Genomic DNA, 21,748 nt, shown 5'->3' with positions numbered 1-21,748 from the left:
ATACATTTTATGATAAACCATCAAGTATCATCCTGTATGAAAAATTGTGCTAATGGTTGAATAACATTATATTTATGCTGTACATAGATATATTCTTCATCACACTTTAAAAACATTAATGATATTTTGCTTTTGTATATTCAATCCATATGAAATATAAAAGACATAGCATATCAAAGAAAATAAATTAATATTTTTATAATATTAGATTTTTTAAATAATATTTTCTTTAAGGAAATCTCTATGAAGAATTGTTATAAGTTTTTCTTTTTTAAAGGAGGAATCATTTATAATTTTCTTGATTTCCTTTTTTTTTTTTTTGAGACAGAGTCTCTCTCTGTTGCCAGGCTGGAGTGCAGTGGCACTATCTTGGCTCATGGCAATCCCCTCCTCCTGGGTTCAAGCCATTCTCCTACCCCAGCCTCCCCAGTATCTGGGATTACAGGCCCGTGCCACCACACCCAGCTAATTTTTGTATTTTTAGTAGAGACGGGGTTTCACCATGTTAGCCAGGATGGTCTCTATCTTCTGACCTCAGGTGATCCGCCTGCCTCAGCCTCCCAAAGTGCTGGGATTACAGGCGTGAGCCACCGCGCCTGGCCTGATTTACTTACATGAAATAGATTTATAAACTCACAACTTATAATCTGAGAGAGAAAAATAACTTTTCATAAAATTGATAATTTTTGGTAATAATTGATATTTTGGCTTCTATAGAAATGTATTAACAACTGTAAGCTGCTGTCAACTAAAACACAGTTAGTAATACTTGCTCCTTCCTTTAGAACCTCCTCACTCTTTATTCAACATTCTGTTGAGGCACTGAAGGAACCCAAGTCTCAAATCAAAAGGTTGTCATCGAATTCGTCTTTGTGTCTCTTGTGCCTAGCTCATAATAGGCCTTCAGTTAATGTTAAATGAAAAGAAAGGTCCTTCTCAATAGTAAAGTTTGTGAATTTTTAGTCTATCTTTGAAAAAAACTCATTAGTTGAATTGTACATTTTGATCAGGCTTAAGTTAAGGCCATGCTTACCAGCATCCTACAGATATTTTATTGACATTTACATTTCAAAGCACCTAATTGTGGAAAATTGCCATTTGTGTCACTGAATGACTCTTGTAAGAAACCACGTTTCTATATTCTCTTTGCAACTCTTTGGTTGAATCCAGTTGGGAAAGATAGTATAATTTGAAAACACTCAGTCAGTATACTTTTTCTTTATACATTGAATTTATACATTGGTAAACATACGTATTAATAAGTAATTAATACATTTACAGGGTTTTAAAGAAGTATGAAGTAGATGCAGGGAAGTCTTCCTCCCTTATTCTTTACTTTCCAGTATTTTTTTTTCCCGCAGATGCATTTGTTATTATTAGTTTCCTGTGTGTTCTTTCAGAGATTGTTTTATGTGCATGCAAGCACATTCCAGCATGTTTCTTTTCCTTTTCTAATTAATTAAAGCATACAATGCGTATTCCAAACCCAGCTCTGAAACTCGCCCCTCCAAAAAGCCTTCCTTGTGAAAACCATGTTTCCTCCATTTTACCTTATGGCATTTTAAGTGTACTTGTCCCCAATAATTCATACTTTTATCTTTCAGTTTGTGGTTTTTGAGTTAGGTATGGTAACTTTCCTAAATCTCTTTAGCACCATGAGGGGAACATCTTTCATTGAAATATCTTGTACTCCTAACGTGTGCTATATAGAGACTGGAACAAAATGTGCAGCACATACTTGAGTTTAAAAAGTGGATGATGGAAAAATAAAACTCTTCCGTTACCTCACAGAGGTAGTCTCAACAACTAGAGCTGGTTGAAAAGTGAAAAACAAATATCTAAGTTCGTTATCAGTTAAACAGAGCAAAATTAAAGGTCATATCAAAATCAACTTTCAAAAGTGAACTAGGTAAAACTCACTGGGCAAAATTTATACTTTTTGATTGGGAAGAACCATGGATATTAGTACTGTATAACATAAAATAGTACCTCTAAATATGTTTGCTTTTAGAATTATATGATATATAAATCCCTACTCCTTTAATACTTATTCATGGCGATGATCACTTTTAGCAATTGCATAGTAATTGATTGACCCCAAGACATTAAGGTCTGAAAAATTTTATATACAGGACAGGGTTATTGAAGGTTATTATTATTATTGTTATTGTTACTACTTTTCTTCAGACAGAGTCTCACTCTGTTGCCCAGACTGGAGTGCTGCAGTGGTGCAGTCATGGTTCACTGCAGCCTTGACCACCTGGGCTCAAGCAATCCTCCCACCTCAGCCTCCAAAGTAGCTGTGAATGCAGGCACACGCCACTACACCTGGCTAAGTTTTGTATTTTTGGTGGGGATGGGGTTTCACCATGTTGCCCAAAATGGTCTCGAACTCCTGAGCTCAAGGGATCCCCCCACCTTGTGGCCTGTTAAAGTGCTGGGATTATAGGCGTGAGCCACCATGCCTGACCTCTTGAAGATCATTAACTATTTGATAGTCAAAGGAATTAAAAATTGACAGCCATTAAACTCATTTAAGATCAGATTCAGAAGTAAAATTCAAAGTCTTTCTTGTTTACTACACTACTTCTAATTCCTAATGAGGAAGTGTGGGTTGAGTATTATGACTGAGGGGACAAAGAAGAGGCTGTAGAGACTATTTTAGAGGCTAGACCACATAGAGTTACAGGGGGAGGAAGGTGACTATTCAGCCTGAATTTCCTGGAACTGTCCTGGAATAATTATTAATAGTACTTCCTTTGGATTTCAAAAGTGTTAGTTTGGAAGGTAAAATAGAAAGTTGGCCAATTCTTAGGTAATGTTGAAGTTTTTTTTTTTTTTAATTTCAGAATGAATGAATGCATTTCCTCCTTCACTACTTGGGATATTAGAAGGAAAATGAAAAGTCTTTTAGTCCATACTTCATATCCAGCACTTTTATCAACTGAGAGCAACTTCAGTGATTGGTTCTCCAGTGATACATTAAAGCCATTTGTCATAAGGCCCTAGCCCTCTAAAGTAAAGGTCTTTCCTTTAAGTAAATATGGGGAAAATATGTCAAGGGCAGTATTAAACATGTGCATTAGAAATTACTTAATCTGTATATAACATTTGATTATTTAGTATCCACTAATTTATTTCAAAAATTGTCCTGTTCGCCAACTTCAGATTTTTTGGTTGTTGTTGACATTTTAGACAACTTGCCCTACATTCACAACAGCCATAATTTGTTCATCAAGAGTACCAAGAAAACAAGGTTCTAATTTTACTATTTGTAGACAGTTTTTAGAGGGAGTAAGGTTAATATGGTGCATGAAAAAAGCCAAAAAGAGATTAAGGCAGTTTGTGAATTTTAGTAATATGGCATAATGAATTACCTTGATCAGGTCAAAATAACGGAGGTTTAGTAGACTTTCTGGTAAATCTTATTTATCAAGTTTGGTACCATCCCAGGGAGAGAAACTCAAACCATCTCATGCAGCTAAGTAAGTAGTAGCTACAGTGTAGAGATTTGCTTCCTCTCCTCACAGAAAGGAAATGGCTGTGGTTATTTTTTACCTCCAAGCATTCTGAGAGTGAAAGTGTAGTAAGTCCTCAGGCTAGGAGAAACGGGGCAGCCCAGGGACTAGATATATAGCTAGACACTCAGAAGGCAGTACTATTTATTTTCTTATTGCTGAGCACATACTGTATGGATGGTCAAGGTGGCTCCAGTGTGTATCAGAGGAAAAGAAGGATTTTATTAAAACTCTACTTAAGAAGGCTTCTTTCCAGTCTCAGCTAAGACGTGAAGGTTTGATGAAAGCATCCATGAGTTTTAAAATATTTACATACTTTTGGGTAAAACACACATATAATTAATCCTCTTCATGAGAACTCAGTATTACTTATACCTTAAAAAGATATTCAGTATCTGTTGTTTGATATCAGTTTGTCTTTAGGAATGTAAGGAATTATGCTTTTCATAAGTAAACAAACATCTTCAAGCACGTTGTTCTCCAGTCACTGTCAGTGGTGTAATATGAGTTTTCTGAGGTAATTTAAATTTGGTATTTAGGATATTTGCATTTATACAAAGTACTTGGATATGCTCCTTGCTTCCTCTTCTCCTGCTGAACTGTCAGAAGATGGTGATGCTTTTGAAGATTTGTGGTAGATGGGCAATGAGATTGCTGAATGTTAACTACTGCATTTGGAATTCATTTAGTAGCAAAAGAAAAGAAGGTTACTGGGATTGGGATAGAGTAGAAAAGTGATAGAGCTATTTTTAATCAGTGAATTTAAAAATCAATATGATACATTCTGAATTAGGATACATTTCAAGCCTCTTGTCATGTAGTAATCAAGTAGAACATTTCTTGAAGAATATAGGATGTCAAATTGGATCTCATTCAGCTAAATTCATGATAGTGTAGTGCCCAGATTTTGTGATGTGGACATATCAAATTTTAATATTGGAAGACTAAGGCTAAAAAATCCACAAGCATGTGGAATATGTTTTTAAAATTCAAAATTTGAATATAATCTATGCAGTTAGGCTTTGGTTTATGTTCTGGTGCAAAAGAGGAACATAAACCATGTACTCTCAAACTGCTCATTTTTGAGTTTATGGATTATGACGCGATTCATGTGAACCCCCTATCTAGGACCTCCAATGGTTATGGTTATAAAATGTGTTGTTAAAATAGCTAAAATGATAGAAATGGTGAAATTAGCAGAATCAAGTTGTAAGCCCATAGATATAATTATATTTCTACTCTATTCAGAGATTTGTTGAGTTTCGGGTAGAGGGGAAAGAAAAGATAAAGCAACAGTAGTGTGGAAGTAACTGGCAAAGAAGGTTGACCTTGACCTTCTTTTCCTTTCAACCCTCATTTCATCAGCAGGGGTGAGATTACTTTGAGACCCTGCCAATAGGTAATAAATAACACATAAATTCCAGGACACCCTTTCACTGTAGGGTGCCCTAATGTGTAATAATCCTTAGACTATTGAGTTTATAACTCATGACATCTGGCAGTTACTTGGCATTGTAATTCATGTTGATCGTGTACATCAGAATACACGACGGTAGAGAAATATCAGAGCAATAACACGTTGATACCAGGAGAGGCTAGAATGACAAAAGATGCTGCTGAAGCTGTGTACCTCTGTGAACTGTGCAGTGGAATGCTGTAAAAGCTAGTATCTTCAGATAAGGACTGATAAGGCTGGAGGAGAGAGGCGATCTGTTGGGATCCAGAATAATGCAGCACATTAATAGGTACTTGATAACACTCTTTATTTCCTTTATTCAAATGGACAACTATAGCTATAAGTCAGTAATGAATCCTGAAATTTGGATTTAAATATATACTTAGATATATTTTAATTTAAACGTGCATGTAAACAAGTGTATTGAATTCAAATTTTGCATAAATATAGGTAAAAGAGATTTAATAATTTAATTTGTGTTTTCTTTGGTCTAATGGTAAGGGCTAAATGAGGAAGGAATGCAGAGAGTTGGAGAAAAATGAGAAGCAGTAGGGAAATCAGGCAGGCATTCTGCAAAGCACCTGTAACACGCCTCCCTGGTGCCTAGCAGCCTAACTACTTTGTCTGAAGACCCGAGGCCCATGGGACATGAACCAGACTGAAAAGCTAGAAGCAGACAGATGGTTATTTGTAATCGTCCTGTAAATGTAAATTCTTTAAAACTGGTGGGCTTGCTGGCTTTATCGTCTGTCTGTCTCTGTCTGTCTGTCTGTCTGTCTATCTTATCTATCTATCTATCTATCTATCTATCTATCTATCTATCTATCTATCTATCTATCTATCTATCTATCTATCTATCTATCTATCTATCTATCTATCTATCTATCTACCTATCTATCTACCTACCTACCTACCTACCTACCTATCTGTACCCAAACCCAGATCTAAGAAAAGTAGGAGGCAGTATTATAACCTTGAAACAATCTGGTGTTTCCCCTTGTTACCATCTTAAAAAATACTAATATATAAAAAAAAGCTAGCCTGTGTAGTTCTTAATTTTAAATTGACTGTATTATATCTTCCAATGTCCAAAGTTATAAGCATTGCTTTGACCAAGCCAAGACAGTTTTGTCCGAACGGGGCAGGTGCTGAAAGACGTTGCTTGTGGAGCAGAACAGAACGCTTTGGGAGCATGGTGAGATGGGTGTTTGTTCTGCAGCTGAGCAGGGCATTGCCTTGGACACGTGTAGGTTAATACTAGCATTTCTAGAAACCATTCTCCTCACATGCTATGTTTGGACACAATCTCTAACTTGATCTAGTTTCTTTGATTTTTCTATGATTTTGGAGACAGCAATGCCACGTGAACAATTCTGTGGGCGATGGCTCTTTAAGGGAGAAAGAAGAGGAACTGATTAAACATTAATTAGCTTCAATCCACAACTTCCTCATAAGCTAATGGGTAGGCTATGCAGATCCCTGTCAAATATCACATACTAGGCTTTGCCAAAAATAGGACTTCCAAGTGTTGAAGGCGTGCCAACTGCTGGCTCTTTAACTGCAAACCAAAGCAAATGATTGCCAGAGACAGGCCTAGAGTCTGCCGTGGTCAGATGTCACCAGTTTGCAGTGCCACATGTGATCCAAGAGTTTATGAATGATCTCAACACTTGGTCCCCAAGGAGAACATATGCATTACAGAGGTTATGGATACAAATTACAGACAGCACGATGTTCCCATGCAATTTCTAAGAATCCTTCAGCAAGTTTTAAACATAAATGGAAAACATTAAGGAAGACTTGGCACTCTTAGCAGGACTTCAAATTATATTGTGGGTGAGGACAGAACACGACTAAAAAAAGGATTCAAGAATAAAGACTTGGCTAAGAAACTCGAAGCTGGCCATTCCTCCTGTGTGAATTATGTTTGTGTTTGTGTGTTTTATTCCCTGCAGAATACTAGACTTCACAAAATGCTATGACTTGAAAATGAACAAGTCACAGGGCATTCTTGTTTATTCAACATGCTCCAGTTCATACCGCTGGTTTATCTGGATCATTTGCTCCGTGAATGTGCCTGTACACAGAATCTCGTTGGAGGTGGGGGTGAGAGCTTCTCATTTTGGAGTGTCAGCATGCTACAGGGTGCCAGAGTGTCAGCTGGCACAGCGGCCCCCGGATGTCTCCCCACTGAGTTCTTTCTTTCCCATTCCCCTTCTGTGCAGAAGAAACCACTTGTGACTTATGCCCACATGTTCAGATGTTATTGTCTATTTAACTGGTGGCTAGCCTGCCCTTCCTGACCATATTTTGTTCAGTTGTACCAAACGTAATAGTTTCTTGTGAATGACAATCTTTATTCAGTTGTTTCGTCATTAAAACTTCAGAAAAATACGGAATTATTACGCCGTGTCAGCGGGGAGCTTCTGGTTGAAAAGGGAAACTTACACTGGCTTAAATATAAAAGGAAACATATCTAGAAAGTCCAGTTAGCACAGTTTTCAGAATTAATTTGCCCAGCCATGCCCTTAAGAACCCAGATTTTTTTTACACTTTGTTCATAGCTCCAGTTTCATCCTAAGGCTCGCGCTCCCCCTGGGGTCAAAGTATGGCTGCCACCTATAGCCATGTAGTCCAGGAAGAGATAGGGTGCTTTCGTCATGTGCAGAGTGGAAGTTCTGAGCTGCCTGCTGGTTGGGGTTACACTCAGTCATTCCCTATGGTACTGGTGGTGGTGGTGGTGGTGGCAGTGGTGTTGGTAGGGCTGGGAGAATAATCTGTGGTAGTTTTATGAGTGACCATCACTTTTTTTTCTCTTAGTCCATTGGAATAATTTACTATGATATAGTATAATTTGTGCTACCAGTTTTTCTGGCTGACATAAATCTGTTTTTTCCTTGAGTCGTTGATTTCTGACCTTCTTGAATTGTCTGGCTTTTATTTTACAGATGTATGTGTATGTACTCCTTGGCAAGCCAAGGACTCTATTTCTTAAATCCAAACAACTCAAATTGTTCTCCATAAATGACATTTTACAATCAAATTAAAACACTGTGGTCTATTTTATATCATAAAAAAGGGCTGCAGCACACATCTTGAAGAAGAGCACATCAATTCAATCAACCAGTCAACATTATTTGGTTAACTTTTCTGATACCCTTCAACTAGAGAGCTCTTTGGAGGGTTACCCAGTGCAGTTAAGTAGATAAGGAAAGACTTCAGATGAGTGAGTCCAAAGTTGACACTGAGTGAACAGTATGTACTTCAGAAAGGCATAGGCAAAAGTAAGAGAACAAAGGGACAGCTAGGAGTCACTTGCAGGCAGAAAGACCACCATATGCCGACGCGCAATGATAATTAGGTGTTCCTTCATATCTCTAGGGCATGGAGGTTCCAGAAACGTCCCTGATGAGCCTGGGGATATATGCAGGGACCTGATTCCAAACAACATTTGAAATCATATTAAGGAGAGAATTTTATCTTAAGAGCCATTAAAAAGTGTTAAAAAGGGAGTTGACATGATCACATTTGCATTTTAGCTAACTCTTAATAGCTACAATGGAAAGTTTAAAGGAGAAATCAGAGAAAAAGGTCAAATAGGATATTCTTACAGTAATTCAAGGAAGATATAAGGACATTCTGAACTAGGGCAGTGGAGAGAGGATGAATAGACCCAGATGATACTGCAAATCAGTGCAGCATAATGACTGTGTATAAATTCTAGTGTCAGACACACTGGGTTGAAACCCTGTGCTTACCTAACACAATAGATGAGGCTCCAATGACCTATATCCATGACGCTATCTTTGGCACATAGTATGTACTCACTAAATTTTAGCTATTATCATAGAACAAGTTATTTTAAAAATAGATTAAAAGTGTCATTATATGTGCCTGTTAATTTTTAAAAGCAAGTTTAAAAAATTCTTACTGACAATCAGCACATAATTATATATATTATATATATGGATAAGTAAAAGCTCCTGAGTATGCTTCTATTTATCATAATTTACTGAAACTGTATTCATAAACTAAAATGTACGTCATAAAAAGAATAACTTCGGACTAGAGGTCAGTCTTCTACTGAGAAGTTTGGATGTCATTGTGCCACATAGCTCCAGCAGTTCTGACACATACACAGAGACAAAACCTGCTGGCAGGAAAGCCTTGTGTTCGATGTTGTTTGGGTCGCCTGTGGTTTTCAACTGCTGTTGGCCGTACCTTTCATTACAATTATTTCTTAGATTATCTTTCTCGTAATATTTAGTTGGTTGTGGATGGTATTCTTTATTCAATGATGTGTGCCAATTTTTTTTATCAGTAGCATTTTAGGCTTTACCTTTCTAATAGCATTAGTTGGGATCATGTGCACATTGTGGTTTAGAAATGCATCTTTCAGAAGTCCATTAATTATACAGTGTCACCTCATTGTCATTGCTAATTTGTTTTAATAAACTAAGATGGAAATGACTAAGTAGTGATTTGCCTGGACTGAGTTTGAAAAATTTCTGAGAACTATTGATTTAAGACAAAACAGAGGGTTTGGGGTGGGAAAGAATATGGGATTATAAGGAAGCAGGAGTCAAAGATATAAGCTCTAAATCACAGCTGGACATGAAACTTTTTAAAGGCACTCTATTAGTTACCTATTGCTTCGTAACAAATTACTACAAAATTTGGTGGTGACTTGAGTCCTCAAGGGTTTTTGGACTGAGGGCCTTGGTTTCTTGCCAGCTGTTGGCTGGAAGCTGCCTTCAGATCCTTGTCAAATGGGCTACTCCATTCTGCAACATGGCACCCTGCATGATCAGAGGAAGTATATGAAAAGAGAGGAAGAGAGGAGTTCAGACTTCAATTCAAGATTCAATAACTTAGTCTGCTGACAATAGACATATTAACAGGAGAAAAAGGCTACATATTTACTATGCACACATGTGCATGGAAGCCACACAAAATATGAGACTGAAAGAAAGGTCAAATACTTGAAGCTGAATTATTCTCCTCATAGAGGAGAGGGAAGTGGGAGATACAGGCAATTTTAGAAGAATAAGTGATGTTTTTGAGGAGATGAATGGGCCTGAAGAACAAAGGGTGGCCTGGGACAAAGTTTCCCTGAGCTCTGGGTGCAGTGTCAACTCTGGTCTTTCCTCCTGCAGTATGCACCAATTTCCCCTGGTTAACAAGATATCTGAGAAAGGAATTAATTGAATATCTTCTGGAGGACAGGATCTTTAGGTAGACAGGGGATCTTTAGAGAAAGCTTTTTCTTTCATTTGCTACTCACTGGGTACCCTTAGTTTAAAATCTAAAGTGGCATATTTTGGGGTACCATTTTCTAAGCCCCATTGAGAGAGAGAGAGAGAGAGCAAAAACATGAAAGTCACAATCTTTTATAAACTGATCTTGAAAGTGGCATCCTATCACTTTGTAACATTCTGTTCATCAAAGGTAAATCAGTAGGTCTAGTTCATGCTCAAGGGGAGGAGATATACAAAGGGAATAAATAACAGAAGGGAGTGATCATTGGAGAATAGAGCAAGGGCCTATCACAGGCACTGTCACGTCATTCTTGTTAATATATTTCTTAACCAGTTTATAGGAGAGTGTTGGGCACATTACAGCATTCATTACATACTTGCAGAATTTTAATTTGTCAAAAATCTCTATGTCATAAATGTGAACGATATTGTACCAAGTACTCTAGTAATTTAGAATGTTCCAATTTTCCAAAATGATTTCCTAAGTCATGGTGCATCCCAATGTAAAAAAGCATGCAAATATAATTCAGGTTATATTATGACTAGCTAAGTGAACTATTTATATGTGTTTTCCAGCTCACATATGGAAATGAATATTTGGGTTCTAGCCATTTACATATGCCCCCCCACCCCACCCCATGGAGATTTGAAACCCTGTATTCTAACTGAGATCTGCAAGCAAGCTCTATATTAGAATGTACCTACTATATTCTTTTTCTTTTTAAATGAAATTTTAAAAATTGTATTTTTATTTGACAAGCAATCGTATATATTATATATTTACTGGGTACAATGTACACCTGTTAGAAAAGCTATTATTTGAAAGATGAAAGATAAATATTGGTAAGGGCGTTGAGAAAAGGGAACCCTTGTATATTTTGTTGAGGCTCAGAAACTGATACCCTGAAATATGTCACTGAAGCAGTGTCGTTCGTCTGGGGTAATACCCGAGGTTCGTTGCCTCGTGCCAAGGAAATCAAGGGCATGGACACACAAGGAGTGAGTTTAAGAGCAGAGGTTTAATAGGCAAAGGAGAAACGCTCCCTTGTGCAGAGGGAGGGGTTCCGAGCGTATCTCCCAGTGTGCGACGAGATGCGGTTGGTTTTATAGATCAGCTTGAGGATGCGGTGTCTGATTCCCACAGGGTTTAAAGGATTGGTTGGGGCAGGTGTGTCATTTACACAGAGCGTGAAGAAGTTGGCCACCCCACCCTAGCCTTTCATTATGCGGATGAATTCTGTACCTGGACGGCACCATGTTGCCTGCTTTTTTACTGCACCTGTGGCGGAAAAAAAAAAAAGGAGGAGAGAAGAAGAAAGAAGGAGAAAGAAGAAGACGAAGAGAAGGAAGAGGAAGAAGAAGGAAGAAGAAGAAAGAAGAAGAAGAAGAAGGAAGAAGAAGATGGAGCCTCCGTGTTGAACAGACTTGGCTTCCAGGGTTATCCCTTTCTATTGGCACAGCCACCCGCGTTCACCCGTGCAAGCTTCCGGCTTGCTTCTCTATGTCTGCAGTTCGATTTTACAGACTGCTCTTTTTTTTGTTTTTTTTTTGTTTGTTTGTTTGTTTGTTTGTTTTTTTGAGATGGTGTCTCGCTGTCACCCAGGCTGGAGTGCAGTGGCGCGATCTCGGCTCACTGCAAGCTCCGCCTCCCGGGTTCCCGCCATTCTCCTGCCTCAGCCTCCGGAGTAGCTGGGACTACAGGCGCCCGCCACCACGCCCGGCTAATTTTTTGTATATTTTTAGTAGAGACGGGGTTTCACCGTGGTCTCGATTTCCTGACCTCGTGATCCGCCTGCCTCGGCCTCCCAAAGTGCTGGGATTACAGGCGTGAGCCACCGTACCCGGCTACAGGCTACTCTGTTAGAAATTATTTGGGGCTGTTTTTTGTTGAAAGGGAAGCCTCGCTGAGGACTCGTTTACCCTCACTATGTGCCAAACAATTTCTAGCTCCTATAGCAGCACTTGGACATGCTGAACTGAAGAGGAAGCCTCAGGGTCTCTCTGACCTTCCTTCCTGCAAACCCCCAGCTCTCAGTCCTGTGTCTCCTGAAGCACAGCATGAAGTTGGTCTCCAAAGTTTCTTACCTCCTAAAGTCCGGGCCTACCAAAGAAGAAAACCATGACCTCTGGCCCCTTCCCTGAATTTTCATGAGCTCAAATGATATTGCAGAAAGGAAGACTGAAGTAGCACAACAAACCTGGGCAAACTTTCGTCAAAAACCATCGTCCCCTTGTGAGCCGGAAAGTCTTTGTCCCAGGCTATTGTATGTTCTTTAAGGTTATTGAAACCGCCTAAAAATTATCTATACTTACCCATCTCCCTTTCCCCTAAGGAACGGAGTATATAAGCATTGGTTTACCATAGCTGTGTTAGGCAATTACTCTGTGACTCTCCTCAGAGTACGCTAATAAATTTGTATACCTTTTCTCCAGTTAATCTGCTTTTTGTGAGTTGATTTTTCAGTGAAACATCAGAGGCAAAGGGGAAGTTTTCCATTGGCCCCTACAACTTGGTAGAAATGTAAATTAACACAGCCGTTATGGAAACAGTATATCCTTTTTCTTTAAAACACAACTGCTGCTACCCTCTCATCAGATTTATTTCTCTTCATCATATTTAAAGACTTTTTGGAGAATCAGGTAACACACACTGTGGTATGTGCTCTTCTTTTGACATACTTGTCAAGTCACACTTGAAAATATAGTTTTCAGTTCTTTCTAGGGTAGAGGATTTAGGGGGAATACACACGCACACACACATTCAATTTAGAGTTTGAAATTGCTTTGCTATTTTCTACATTTACCAGACCATTTTAGTTCTCTTCATCCAACACATGGGAATACTTCACCATGGCTAACACTTTCTTGTTTTTATCGGCTACGATAAAGAGCACAGGGCAAAATCCAAGGCAGAAATTAATAATTAGCACAAAAATGGGAACTGATAGATAATATTTTATTTTATTTTTCTTACATTTATGAATGTAAATACAGACCCCAGAAACATATAAACAAATATCAGAATATATATATCTTCCTTCAAAATTTGAGAAGAGTAAAAATGATTTTATTCCTTTTTCTAAAAATAAGTTCTAGGCTGCCTATGCTGGAACCTGCTGAAAAGCATGTTTTTCAACTGAGAGAGAGAGAAGAAACATATTATAATATCCTGAAGACTTAGGGTAAAATAAATGATATCACTAAACACAGACGGATTTACTGAGTACTATACAAACCCCAAAGAGCATATTACAAGCTGAAGAGGGTACAGTATCAATTATATCATTATCTCACCCTGCTCTCTCGGTGAATAGTCTGAAAGCCTAAAATTACAGTTGATGTTAGATTTCTTGGCTTCATTTGCAAATTGGAGTCATTTTCCCTCTTTTTGTTGAATGCCATAAGCACATGTTTTATTGTTAAAGAGTACCAGTCCTTACAGTTTGTTGTGATGTTTTTCTTCTTTCTATCCCTCATGTCAAAGGACCTTTTAAAAAAAAATGGATCGTGGCAAATTGGTGTAATGTTGTATTTCTGAATGATTTGCAATGGTATTAAGTACCATTTGTGCTTAGGCTTTTTGGCATACCATTTTTTAGGAGAGCAGATCTGGAGAAGGCCCTTCAACTGGCCAGATGTGCCATTTTGGAACAGATTGAGGGCCTGCAAAAACACCATTTGTTGCCAGTACCGGATATTGTAGGGGTGCTCATCACCCTGTTACCATATTTTTGCACTTCTTAACATTGCATAAATAGGCAGCTGTTCTGTATTTAGAATATAAATGAGTCACCAGCTTGCTCTCCCTGGAGGATTTACCTGCAAGAGGGAACCACGGTGTTAACCCCTTCTCATCAGTTCATGAATGTCACATTTAAATGCACACTTTCCTCAGCCCATTGAGAAGCAAATCCTTATGCATATAAATCACACCTTTCTTGCCAGTTAGGCAAGGGGGCCAGAAATATGCAGTTCACAGTGCTGAAATGGAACACATTTCTTTAGCAGTGAAATCAGTAAATTAATCAGCTTATAAACTGAGAGTGAACAATTTGTGCTGAATTATTTCTTACCACTCCTTCGATAAGAGACAAGGTTCTCTAATCTCATAAAGGGCCGTGACTTCATTAAGATGGAAAACCGTGTTAAAGGATGTGTTGCAAAAGACGAGAAAAGAAAAACCCTGAAAGTCACTGAGTTGTCTCTCTGGAGTTCTTTTAAGGACAGGGATTTTTATTTATTTGGAGAATGACGATTAACCTACAGACTTGGCACAACAAAGAAGCAGAGTGCTGAAGTGGGTCTCATTATAGGACACGGAAGGCAGTTGGTTTGACCCAGTCCACACTAGCGGCACATGATTTACATAACAGGCTACCACAAGCTGCCTAATGTTGATTTCAAACATCTGATGTGTGCGTGTGTCTGTGTCTGTGTGTGTGTGTGTGTGTGTGTGTGTGTGTGTGTGTGTGTGCAGGTTCATTTTACCTCGAGGTACTTTGGAACCAAACATGTCGGTGTTGGAATGTCCAAGACAGAAACAGTGAAGCCAGTCACGAAAAGCAGAGGCAGTTGTAGTATATGGCACATTTGCTGATCTCAACTACTTTTTTGAATGTTTACCCTAAAATTAATGTAGCTCTGATTTACCACATAAACGCAGTCCGCTAGGGCTGAGCCATCTCTCCAGGCTTTTCATCTTGTCAGGAGCAGAGAAGCACAAGTAGATAGATAGGTGACATTTGGAGAGGCAGGTGTGCCAGATTTTCGGTGGTTACAGCAGAGGTCCAACCTGCTGTTCTCCTTAATGAAAGGAGGGAAATTTCAGACAGCAAAACTGCTATAAGGCATATCTCTGCCCTGAATGTCACGCTGCCCAGATGTCACTCGGCAGGTGGAGTTGCAGAGAGAATGAAAATGTAGCCTTGCATATGTGGGTGCTAGTGTGCTGCAAGGGTGAACTATGAATCTGTCTTCTGAAGTGTAATGAAAACAGTGTGGATCTTGTCCATGTTCATGTCATGAGAAAGGACTTTCTCAAAGAATTCTCACCCCACTTTCCCTCACATACTGTTAGGCTTGCGGGCTCACAAACCACATGCATATATATATGCGCGCACACACACACACACGCGCACACACGTACACACGCACACACACATATATATGAGTTTCTATATAGAAAATAGAATCATGCTAATGAAGGGTTCTGCACCTTGCTTTTTTAATTAATCACAGAACTGTACATGAATATTTCTCATTTTTTTTGACTGATTTCATTTTTAAAGTTGAATTTTTGAGCAAAGGTGCGTGATCATTTAGTCAGCCATTCTCCTGTTGATCACTTATGTTGGCTCTAGAATATTTTAAGGTAGATACAGCTATGTTCTCAGTAAAAATCCAGGCAATTTTTACTAGAACAAGGTAAACAAGACTTGAAGTTACCTTGTACAACAAAATGCCTAAGTTACTGTCATTGAGTTTTCTTTTCCTGTAATTATTTTTCCTCAGTGTTACGAGATGACTTCCGACAAAACCCCACAGACGTTGTAGTGGCAGCTGGGGAGCCTGCAATCCTGGAGTGCCAGCCTCCCCGGGGACACCCAGAACCCACCATCTACTGGAGAAAAGACAAAGTTCGAATTGATGACAAGGAAGAAAGAATAAGTGTGAGTTACATTAAAATCATGGCCCAGAGAGATTGAATTTTCAGTCTCAAAGTACAAAATAGATGTATTTTATTCTTTAACTTATTATTAATACAATTGTATTTGAATGTTAATTACAATTTATACTGCCTTGAAAAGATTTAAAAACATTTGGATGAGACTACAAGAGACAAAAATTATGTAAATCAAGTGTACATGAAATATTAATAATTGCACCAATCTGAATTATATCTTTACACTGCAATATTGATATTTTAGCTCTTTTTTTTTTTTTTTTTGAAACAGAGTCTTTCTCTGTCACCCAGGCTGGAGTGCAGTGGTGTGATCCTGCTCACTGCAACCTCTGCCTCCCGGTTTCAAGTGATTCTTCTGCCTTAGCTTCCCAAGTAGCTGGGACTACAGGCGTACACCACCATGCCCAGCTATTTTTTGTATTTTTTGTAGAGATGGGGTTTCACCTTGTTGGCCAGGGTGGTCTCCATCTCTTGACCTCATGATCCACCCGCCTCAGCCTCCCAAAGTGCTGTGATTACAGGCGTGAGCCACTGCACCTGGCTGATGTTTTAGCTCTTCTATAAAATCTCCAGAAGCTTCTGTTGATCATGCACTACATGAGTGTTAAAGTATAAATGACAGCCATAAACCACATTAACTACATCTAATTTTGCACCATTTTCAAAAATTATAAGAGAAAGTAATTTAAGGTGATGAATATCTCAAATTCTTTTCCCAGTTTTTCCAAATAAATAATATTTATAACAGTAAAATTTTATACATGAATTGACTTAAAAGCAAATTGAATAGATATGAAATAAAATCGAAATCAAAATAGCTGACGGATTCTGCATGTAGAAAAATAACTGTTTTCAAAGGAAATTTATAATCAGATTCATCAGCTGATTAAAATTCAAAATGAAACACACAGAAACAGGCAAATGGCGCGTAATCATTTTGTTTCTTCAGAGGATCCATGCAACACTTGTATGTGAAGTTTTTAAGTGAGAACCAACCCACAGAAATAGTATATAATTGCTTAACTTTCTGATATTATTCAGTAGTGTAATTTTTATATTCAATACAACTGAGAGTGAATACATTTAAGATAATTTCTCATTTGACTGAATAAATGTGCCATTTTAATAAAAAATCTATAAAGCATTGATATCTATTATCTTAAAAATATGTTTATTACAAATGAGGATTTTTCCTTTGTGCAAAGTGTGATTACAACATAAAACAGAACTAGATAGGCTGTGGAAGGGATGACAATGTATATTCATGTGTTTCTGGTATAGAAGCAAAGAGAATTTTTCCCTTCACCCTCTAAAGGTTTAAGTCTTTTAGTCTGCTGAAATAAACTGGCAATAGACAGTTTAATGGAAGGAGGAGCATACAAATGTATTTATATGTAAGTGCAAGGGAATCACACAAACTGTAAAACTCAAAGATGGGCTAGATGGTTGAAGCTTAATTACCCTCTTCATAGGATAGAGGGAAGTGGGAATAGTAGGCAATTTTAGAGGAAGAATAAATGATTTTCAGAGAAGATGAATGGGCCCAACAAATAGACAAAGTTCCTCTGGCCTCTGGGAGAGGTGGTGACAAGTTTGGGAAGGTGAGGGGCAGAACTGCACTGCAAACAAAGGTTGTCTTATTATGTAGATAAAGTCTCACATAACAACCCCAAGAAGAGTAGTTGAACAGTCTGTCCAGTAGGCATGGTAATGACCTTTAGTTTCTTCTTTGGTGATTAATCTTTGCAGGTTACTGAGATTTCAGACAGGGGATTTAAGGCAATTGTTTTTCTTCTGGAATAACGTTTCTCAGTCAGATAAGGAAACTTCAGAGACCTTCCCTCTCTGTTCCTGGGGCAAGGGGAGGGGAGAAACAAAGGAATGTCAGAGAGACATTGATGTTAAGGAAGTTTCTAATGACTTACAATTTCTTTTTTTTAATTTTATTTTTTAAAATTATTATTATTATACTTTGTTTTAGGGTACATGTGCACAATGTGCAGGTTTGTTACATATGTATCCATGTGCCATGTTGGTGTGCTGCACCCATTAACTTGTCATTTAGCATTAGGTGTATCTCCTAATGCTGTCCCTGCCCCCTCTCCCTACCACACAACAGTCCCCGGAGTGTGATGTTCCACTTCCTGGGTCCATGTGTTCTCATTGTTCAGTTCCCACGTATGAGTGAGAACATGCGGTGTTTGTTTTTTTGTCCTTGCGATAGTTTACTGAGAATGATGGTTTCCAGTTTCACATCCATGACCCTACAAAGACATGAACTCATCATTTTTTATGGCTGCATAGTATTCCATGGTGTATATGTGCCACATTTTCTTCATCCAGTCTATCGTTGTTGGACATTTGGGTTGTTTCCAAGTCTTTGCTATTGTGAATAGTGCCACAATAAACATACGTGTGCATGTGTCTTTATAGCAGCATGATTTATAGTCCTTTGGGTATATAGCCAGTAATGGGATGGCTGGGTCAAATGGTATTTCTAGTTCGAGATCCCTGAGGAATCGCCACACTGACTTCCACAATGGTTGAACTAGTTTACAGTCCCACCAACAGTGTAAAAGTGTTCCTATTTCTCCACATCCTCTCCAGCACCTGTTGTTTCCTGACTTTTTAATGATGGCCATTCTAACTTGTGTGAGATGGTATCTCACTGTGGTTTTGATTTGCATTTCTCTTATGGCCCGTGATGATGAGCATTTTTTCATGTGTTTTTTGGCTGCATAAATGTCTTCTTTTGAGAAGTGTCTGTTCATGTCCTTCATCCACTTTTTGATGGGGTTGTTTGTTTTTTTCTTGTAAATTTGTTTGAGTTCATTGTAGATTCTGGATATTGGCCCTTGGTCAGATGAGTAGGTTGTGAAAATTTTCTCCCATTTTGTAGGTTGCCTGTTCACTCTGATGGTAGTTTCTTTTGCTGTGCAGAAGGTCTTGAGTTCAATTAGATCCCATTTGTCAATTTTGGCTTTTGTTGCCGTTGCTTTTGATGTTTTAGACATGAAGTCCTTGCCCACGCCTATGTCCTGAATGGTATTGCCTAGGTTTTTTTCTAGGGTTTTAATGGTTTTAGGACTAACATGTAAGTCTGTAATCCATCTTGAATTAATTTTTGTATAAGGTGTAAGGAAGGGATCCAGTTTCAGCTTTCTACATATGGCTAGCCAGTTCTCCCAGCACCATTTATTAAATAGGGAATCCTTTCCCCATTGCTTGTTTTTGTCAGGTTTGTCAAAGATCAGATAGTTGTAGATATGCGGCATCATTTCTAATGGCTCTGTTCTGTTCCATTGATCTATGTCTCTGTTGTGGTACCAGTACCATGCTGTTTTGGTTACTGTAGCCTTGTAGTATAGTTTGAAGTCAGGTAGCATGATGCCTCCAGCTTTGTTCTTTTGGCTTAGGATTGACTTGGTGATGCGGGCTCTTTTTTGGTTCCATATGAACTTGAAAGTAGTTTTTTCCAATTCTGTGAAGAAAGTCATTGGTAGCTTGATGGGGATGGCATTGAATCTATAAATTACCTTGGGCAGTATGGCCATTTTCATGATATTGATTCTTCCAACCCATGAGCATGGAATGTTCTTCCATTTGTTTGTATCCTCTTTGATTTCATTGAGCAGTGGTTTGTAGTTCTCCTTGAAGAGGTCCTTCACATCCCTTGTAAGTTGGATTCCTAGGTATTTGATTCTCTTTGAAGCAATTGTGAATGGGAGTTCACTCATGATTTGACTCTCTGTTTGTTATTGGTGTACAAGAATGCCTGTGATTTTCGTACATTGATTTTGTATCCTGAGACTTTGCTGAAGTTGCTTATCAGCTTAAGGAGATTTGGGGCTGAGACAATGGGATTTTCTAGATATACAGTCATGTCATCTGCAAACAGGGACAGTTTGACTTCCTCTTTTCCTAATCGAATACCCTTTATTTCCTTCTCCTGCCTGATTGCCCTGGCCAGAACTTCCAGCACTATGTTGAATAGGAGTGGTGAGAGAGGGCATCCCTGTCTTGTGCCAGTTTTCAAAGCAAATGCTTCCAGTTTTTGCCCATTCAGTATGATATTGGCTGTGGGTGTGTTATAGATAGCTCTTATTATTTTGAGATATGTCCCATCAATACCTAATTTATTGAGAGTTTTTAGCATGAAGGGTTGTTGAATTTTGTCAAAGGCCTTTTCTGCATCTATTGAGATAATCATGTGGTTTTTGTCTTTGGTTCTCTTTATATGCTGGATTACATTTATTGATTTGCATATGTTGAACCAGCCTTGCATCCCAGGGATGAAGCCCACTTGATCATGGTGGATAAGCTTTCTGGTGTGCTGCTGGATTCAGTTTGCCAGTATTTTATTGAGGATTTTTGCATCAATGTTCATCAAGGATATTGGTCTGAAATTCTCTTTTTTGGTTGTCTCTCTGCCAGACTTTGGTATCAGGAGGATGCTGGCCTCATAAAATGAGTTAGGGAGGATTCCCTCTTTTTCTATTGATTGGAATAGTTTCAGAAGGAATGGTACCAGTTCCTCCTTGTACCTCTGGTAGAATTCGGCTGTGAATCCATCAGGTCCTGGACTGTTTTTGGTTGGTAAGCTATTGATTATTGCCACAATTTCAGAACCTGTTATTGGTCTATTCAGAGATTCAACTTCTTCCTGGTTTAGTCTTGGGAGGGTGTATTTGTCAAGGAATTTATCCATTTCTTCTAGATTTTCTAGTTTATTTGCATAGAGGTGTTTGTAGTATTCTCTGATAGTAGATTGTATTTCTGTGGGATCGGTGGTGATATCCCTTTTATCATTTTTTATTGCATCTATTTGATTCTTCTCTCTTTTCCTCTTTATTAGTCTTGCTAGCGGTCTATCAATTTTGTTGATCTTTTCAAAAAACCAGCTCCTGGATTCATTAATTTTTTGAAGGGTTTTTTGTGTCTCTATTTCCTTCAGTTCTGCTCTGATTTTAGTTATTTCTTGCCTTCTGCTAGCTTTTGAATGTGTTTGCTCTTGCTTTTCTAGTTCTTTTAATTGTGATGTTAGGGTGTCAATTTTGGATCTTTCCTGGTTTCTCTTGTGGGCATTTAGTGCTATAAATTTCCCTCTGCACACTGCTTTGAATGTGTCCCAGAGATTCTGGTATGTTGTGTCTTTGTTCTCGTTGGTTTCAAAGAACATCTTTATTTCTGCCTTCATTTCGTTATGTACCCAGTAGTCATTCAGGAACAGATTGTTCAGTTTCCATGTAGTTGAGCGGTTTTGAGTGAGTTTCTTAATCCTGAGTTCTAGTTTGATTGCACTGTGGTCTGAGAGACAGTTTGTTATAATTTCTGTTCTTTTACATTTGCTGAGGAGAGCTTTACTTGAAATATGTGGTCAATTTTGGAATAGGTGTGGTGTGGTGCTGAAGAAAATGTATATTCTGTTGATTTGGGGTGGAGAGTTCTGTAGATGTCTATTAGGTCCACTTTGTGCAGAGCTGAGTTCAATTCCTGGATATCCTTGTTAACTTTCTGTCTCGTTGATCTGTCTAATGTTGACAGTGGGGTGTTAAAATCTCCCATTATTATTGTGTGGGAGTCTAAGTCTCTTTGTATGTCACTCAGGACTTGCTTTATGAATCTGGGTGCTCCTGTATTGGGTGCATATATATTTAGGATAGTTAGCTCTTCTTGTTGAATTGATCCCTTTACCATTATGTAATGGCCTTCTTTGTCTCTTTTGATCTTTGTTGGTTTAAAGTCTATTTTATCAGAGACTAGGATTGCAACCCCTGCCCTTTTTTGTTTTCCATTTGCTTGGTAGTTCTTCCTCCATCCCTTTATTTTGTGT

General features: G+C 38.4%; 1 protein-coding gene across 6 annotated transcripts in view; it reads left to right on the top strand.

Annotated features, from left to right (window-relative positions):
• The window catches only part of ROBO2 (roundabout guidance receptor 2), a 635,780-nt gene that overhangs the window by 442,551 nt on the left and 171,481 nt on the right, over positions 1-21,748 (top strand). For all 6 annotated transcript variants that reach the window (XM_032150412.2, XM_032755092.2, XM_032755094.2 and 3 more), the window contains exon 3: positions 15,744-15,901. In XM_032150412.2, the coding sequence (XP_032006303.1) occupies positions 15,744-15,901 (158 nt within the window). The remainder of the gene's footprint in view (positions 1-15,743; positions 15,902-21,748) is intronic.

Source organism: Hylobates moloch, unplaced genomic scaffold (assembly GCF_009828535.3).
Source record: "Hylobates moloch isolate HMO894 unplaced genomic scaffold, HMol_V3 SCAFFOLD_4, whole genome shotgun sequence".
NCBI classification, from domain to species: domain Eukaryota; kingdom Metazoa; phylum Chordata; class Mammalia; order Primates; family Hylobatidae; genus Hylobates; species Hylobates moloch.
Note: the sequence above shows the minus strand (reverse complement) of the source record. Positions and strands in the feature narration are given on the sequence as shown.